The 6,587-nt window shown below is 28.9% G+C and overlaps 1 protein-coding gene and 1 long non-coding RNA gene across 4 annotated transcripts in view; one reads left to right on the forward strand and one right to left on the reverse strand.

The window, feature by feature from the left end:
* Nucleotides 1–1,605, forward strand: part of LOC107632085 — a 4,101-nt gene extending 2,496 nt beyond the window's left edge. For all 3 annotated transcript variants that reach the window (XM_021122681.1, XM_016335726.2, XM_021122682.1), the window contains one exon: nt 936–1,605. In XM_021122681.1, the coding sequence (XP_020978340.1) occupies nt 936–1,350 (415 nt within the window). In that variant the 3' untranslated portion in view covers nt 1,351–1,605. The remainder of the gene's footprint in view (nt 1–935) is intronic.
* On the reverse strand, nt 4,090–5,203 carry LOC110271650. Its single transcript, XR_002362215.1, has 2 exons — nt 4,837–5,203; nt 4,090–4,343 (listed from the first exon to the last, which is right to left on the reverse strand). It is a non-coding gene; the product is annotated as an uncharacterized LOC110271650 (long non-coding RNA).

Below are 6,587 nucleotides of genomic sequence, written 5' to 3' on the forward strand. Positions count from 1 at the left end.
AGGAATTTGTTAAAGGAGTTGTATGCATTTCCTTACTGTACCATATTTTTTCTTAGTACTTATTGCGGTCTTTGAAGTTAATTTGCTTTTTCTATTCTGGTAGTGATATATTTAATTTCAAGTGACAACTATAACTTTGATGCTATCTTTTCTTTTTCTTCTTTGCTCAATCTAGTTTGCACCCTCAGTATCAATATGTATTGAGATATCATGTCTTTTTTTCATGTTTAAATCATATTTTAGAATTTAATTTTGATGCACTGTCAGTACAAAGTGGTTTTACACGTGTATCCAATTATATAATGCCATGTCAACAAAAGTAACTACTTTTTTCATTGATTACGTGAATGGTCATTCAAATGAACGGATGTGATTGGACAACTGTAAAATGTTTTAGATTGTCAGTGCATCAAAATTAAACTCTTTTCTTTATGTTGAAAATAAGTTTTAAAAAAAAATTCTAGGTGAAATACTTGGCCAGTTTGGAGATGTCCACTTTTAACTTATGAAAAGTTACAACATTAATATTTGGTACAATTTTCAAACTAGTGACTTTCTAAAAAGTTATTTAAAGTGTTTATGGAGAAGTTAAAAAGTTACTTCTATAATAAATTTTTTATCACTCTTATTTTAAAATAAGCACTTTTGTGACTAAAAAACCAAACACAAAATAACTTATTCATGAGTTTTTAATATAAGTACTTGTGTTTTGAAAAAAGAGCTTAATTAAGCTGTTTATCTAAACTGGCCCTTAAATTAGTTTCTTTTTTCTTTATAAAAAAATGGTGCATTCCTATAAGAGCAACATTTCCAACCTTAACATGCATTCGGAACTTACTTTACCGGGCACCTTCTCTTACTTTTGGATAATGTTAACCACAATGACTTCAAGGTTTATGTATTTTTCTGTTTTCTAATTTCATATTTATATGCAGTGCCCCTTTCTTCCTCTTTGTCAATGTAAAATATGGTGCCGAGGTTTCCAAGGAGTTGACTCCTTTATGGGTTATGGGGCCACTCATTGTAGCTCTCTACATCATGATAGTGCGATGGGTGGCCGCACTGTATGTCTTCACCTTCAAGCAGACTATCAAAATAATCAAGAATTTGCCCTCTTACTGCATTTTGGCCTTCACCTATGCTTTCCGCGGCAAGCTCAAAGAAGATATCAATGCTTACATTTTTCAGCCTATGTTGAGGATTAAAAATGCTAATTATAAACAGATGATAAGAAGAAAGTTTGAAGCATTTGCAGAATGGATAATGGAGAAGTATCTTGATTTTGTTGAATCAATATGGCCGTATTACTGTAGGACAATCAGATTTTTGAAGAGGGCTAATCTCATTTAGTTTGGTAAAGCAATTTTGAGGGTGATGTTAGGGAAGGTTCAAGAGTGAGAATTCCTTTTTAGCTTTTGCCTTATTGCCCATTTTATTCTGGCACTCTGCGAGTTATAGTTGGGATGAAGGAAATTCCTCATTTCTGCTGTTTCATGAGCTTTTTCTTTTTTCTTCTTAGGTTAGGATGCAACTGTATCTCATAATTATGAGTTGTATCATGTATGTTATATTGATTCTACTGTAAAAGTGCTCTCTCTCTCTCTCTCTCTCCAAATTTCTTGTCGATGTTATATTTGACTCGAATGTTTTGATCAATGATTAAAATAAAACATATACATAATTATGTTATATGAAAGTTTTACATATGAAATCCCTGAAGAAAGTAGTAAGTTTTATAGAGGGGAGTATGGTATGAGAATGCAAATAGATTTGTTAGCTCTAAGCTAATTTGATCGCTCAACGGATTCATTTTTCCCCTCAAGAACCAGAAAATTAAGATTATTTATAAGAATTAAGATTAGGATTAGGATTAATGAAGTGTGAGTACGTCTATCTGCCTAATAGTTATACAGCTTTCAGTTTACTTTATTAAAACATGAGAAAAGGATAAATAGGTCAAAAGGATAAATAGGTTAAGTTCTTGACCTTCACAAAATTTGGACAGATCTAAAGGCATGGAATGAGAAAAAGATCTAAAGGCATGGAATGAGAAAAAAGTAAATTAAATTTAGCAATTCAAGGTGTGTGTTTGCTTACCGTTTGAAGCATCAAACCTAGGTTTAGTTTTTTTTTTAAAGTTTCACTTTTTTAGTTTGGCTATTTTTTCTTCTTCTGAGCGTAAACGTGATTCTGCGTTTACATTTTCAGGTTAGATTGAAATTTATTTTCTATCTCCTAATTTTGTATTTCATTGATCATATGATTAATTTTGTTGCTTTTTTTATAATATTTTTTCTTTAGTACTCTCTCATGGATATTATTATTGTTTATTCTTATTTTGTTTTGTTTATATACATTTTTTACTTATTATTTTTTTTGTATAGAATAATAATAGTAAAATTATAACGTACTAAAAAAGAGTACTAAGAGTACTAAAAATATCTATATAAAAATATCATAAAAAATTCTTAGATTTATTTTCATCATTGTCAAGATAAATATTTAATTTTTATTATTTTTAATACTCTCTTTTATAATTGTAATTCTCGTATACTATATTTTAGTGTAATTTTTTTATAATATAAATTATGATCTCATTAAAAAAGACAAATTAAATAAAAAATTAATCATAGGTAATAATATAATCATAAACGTTGAATTCCAAAATAATATTAAGAATAAGATTATTGAGAGTACTGGAATAAGAGTACGATGTAAAAAAAATACTAAATTAACATTTTGATGTACAATGCAAGGCTATGATGATGCAAAAAATAAAAAAGAAAAAGAAAAAAAAGCCAACAAAAAATATTACTTAACAATGACTCATATTTGATGCCTTTAAAAAAATTAAATAAAAAATTAATCATAGGTAATAATATAATCATAAACGTTAGATTTCAAAATAATATTAAGAATAGGATTATTGAGAGTATTGAAATAAGAGTACGATGTAAAAGAATACTAAATTAACATTTTGATGTACAATGCAAGGCTATGATGATGCAAAAAATAAAAAAGAAAAAGAAAAAAAAGCCAACAAAAAATATTACTTAACAATGACTCATATTTGATGCCTTGATATATTTGTTTGAGTGAGTTAAAGTTTTAAAGGCAAAAATGACTTGAAAGAAATGGAAAAACGCATGCAAAGTGGAAAATTCATAAAGAAATGAGGATTTGTTGAATTCATGACGACGCGTACGCGTGAGAGGAAAGTTTTCCGGATGATGCGTATGCGTGACAAGCATTACGGGAGCCACGGAGGGACTGATCCGTCCACATTTTCAGCCTGTTTGGACACCTTTAAATGATGGAATTCAATTCCATCAAGAAATGAATTCCTAAAGAAATGGAATTCAATTCCATAGTTTGGAACAACTAACTCATTTAATGAGATAGAATTGAATTACATTATTTCTCTAAGACATTTTTACCCCTCAATAAATATTAAGTATAATTTTATTTATCAATTAAATTAGATAATATAATTATATAAATCACTTATAAGTAAAATTGGTCTAACACAATCTCACCAATTAGATCCATCTCACCCATGAAATCATGATAGGTGGAATTTTTTTAAAAATAGAAAATTTAAATTATTTTTTAAAAAAAATCAACATCTCATAACTTTTTTATTTTTTTTCTATAATCTTATTTGTGTGTGATTATGACACTCATTTGATATGATCATGTTTTTGTTAAAAAATAATAAAATTAAAAATGAGATAACCCATAAGCCATAAACATAACAAAGTTTAATTTAAAACAAAATACTCATAAGCCCAGTTTGGATAACTAACTTAATTAAGCTCCTTTTGATAAAATAACTTAAACAATAAATGACTTTGTTAAAAGTAACTTATAAATAAGTTATTTTGTGTTTGGATTTTTAACTCTAAAAGTGCTTATTTTAAAGAAATGTAATGAAAAATAGAAGTATTATGAGAGAAATCATTTTTTTTAACTTCTCTATAAGTTCCAAAATAGCTTCTTAAAAAGTTACAATTTGGTTTTGAAAATTGCACCCGACATTAATACTACTACTTTTCATAAGTCAAAAGTTAAAAAAAGCTACTTCTAGAGTTTCCCAAACGGGCCCATAATCCATATCAATAAATCAACCACACATAACCCTCATAAAAATTGAGTTTTCATCACACTAAACATAACATAAAAGTCTAAATAGTAGAGATTTCATCATACTAAGTATAATATAAAAATAGGAACATTAGTTTTCAGCACTTTCCTTCTGCGTCTGCTGAGATACAACAGTACTTCTTTTCAGATTAAAACCGGAGTCACTAGTATCTGTCATTTTAGTTGTGTTGGCTCTGTAGCTGCAAAAGAATAAGCACAATAGGCAAGAAGGCAAAAAGAATCAAATTCAGTAATCTCCAACCAACTTTCAATTGGATACAGTTAATGTTAGTTGAGCTAGTGATAAGAACGGCATCGAAATACTTAGGCGAATGCGTATTGTTATTGAAATAAAAATATTATGTGGCATCAAAGTGAAACTTAAAAAAAATTGAATTGAATATAACCTATGCATCAATGTTTAGGAAAAATCTTCCTTTTTTTTTTCTGAGCATAAAAGTGAATAAAATCCGAGAAAATAAATATTATTTGCAAACGCGAATTGCAAAAGCATCCACAATGCTTCAATAGTAAACCGATCAACAAAAGCAGATTCTTCAGAGCATTCATCAAAGCTAATTCTAACATATTTAACAAATGAATAACAAACGAGCAATTTCAGAACAAAATTGAAGTATAAAAGTATAAAACTCTTTCAAAACGAACAAACAGAAAATGCAATAGCATCATTACCGACACCAAGAGGGAGAAAGAATGTTGGACTCCGATGATCGTGCGGCTGCGGCGGTGGACGATCGTGAAAGGATAGGACCACCGCTTGCGTGGTGGTCCGTCGGACTCACCGGCGGAGGTTCGGAGCTTTCCGATCCGGCCGCGTGCACTGGGCTGAGGCTGTTCAACGATTCTTGATTTTCTAGGGTAACGGTGACTATAGCAAAATAGGGTTTAAGAAAGTGAAGGGATTATGGAATATTATAATTTAGATAGGGGTATTTTTGATATTGTACAGTTTAAGTGAGATTTAGGTGAGAATTGATTTTAAAATCAGATCATCAGATTTGTAAATGAGATAAAATGAGAATTAGAATTCTCACCGGAATTTAACTTTATGTTTTTTTTTTTTATTATTCCAAAACAAGGAATAGAATTCAATTCATCTATAATTTTAAATCAAATACATTTCAAATAGACTATTTGTGAATGTCAGAGACTTAAAAATATTTTTTAATGATTAAAGACAAAAATATTTGCGAAACAAAAAATCAGGGACTTATTTATCTTTTTCTCTTAAAATATGGGGTGGTGCCTGCTCTCTAGCCTTAAAACTCAACCAAAGTCAACATGCTATTAAAGAAAATCAAGCCGTATCAGTCAACGCTGAAGCAATGTGTACACCATTGTTCTAAATAGAATTTCTAATTTTTCTCTACCAAACCACCGTGTACCACTATGACATTTTCGTCGATAATATTTCGTATGTGAGACAAAAGCTATTGACATTGTCATATATATACATTCAGGAACAAACAAATTAAATGAATTACTACTACATGCAACAATAATAAATAATAAGACCGAGTCACTAACGCAATAAACATTGTTTTCCTCTCCAATTAAAATGATCAGATTACATTTTAAAGATGATCTTAAATTCTATTTTCAAGGAACAGTCCACAGCAGAATCTTCTTGTTTTAATATAATTAAGTCATTATTTTGCTCGATCAATAATGTACCTTCTCCTTTGGCTGCATCTCTTACTATGGTCTAAATTATACAAACCTCACAAACTTATTCATTTTTGTATTACTGGGTAGTTATTAACTTTGCTTTGACAATATTCCTTTTGATTATAGTGTGAGTGTGAACTTAAATGTCTCCGTTATTTTTTTTTTATAAGAAAAATTGTAATTCAACCTTATTCGAGATACAGAAAATTTTGATTGAGAAATGTTAAAGAACAACAAAAATCAAGTTCTCCCAATCATATTTACAAATTAAAGTACGTTTCCACGTTTAAATATTTCTTTCTTAATAATTTAATATAATTTTAATTTTTTTTAACTTCTAATAAATGGTATTAAAACCATCCATGATTAAATTATTGAAAAATAATTATTTTATCTCAATTGACGCGGCACACTAGCGTGTGGAATTCGCAAGCAAAATTTATTCTAGTTTTGACAAATTTCATACTTACGGTAATATTTTTTGTATGAGCTGTGATTTTGCTTATGTATGATTGCCTTTGTTTTTTTAAATAAAAAAAGAGGAGATTTAGTCTGAAAAATTGTTCGTTTTTTTTAGATTAACTTTCTTTTTTGTGGATTAACGTGGTGTTTGTGCACTTTTGTGTGAACCGTATAGGTTCTAAAATTCATGAATCAGTTACATAAAGGTTAATTTGTGATTTATTGAGTAATATCATTATTTTATGTTATACGAGCATCTTTAATTTTTTTGTTACATAAAAAAATTAATAACA

Source organism: Arachis ipaensis, chromosome B01 (genome assembly GCF_000816755.2).
Source record: "Arachis ipaensis cultivar K30076 chromosome B01, Araip1.1, whole genome shotgun sequence".
Taxonomy (NCBI): domain Eukaryota; kingdom Viridiplantae; phylum Streptophyta; class Magnoliopsida; order Fabales; family Fabaceae; genus Arachis; species Arachis ipaensis.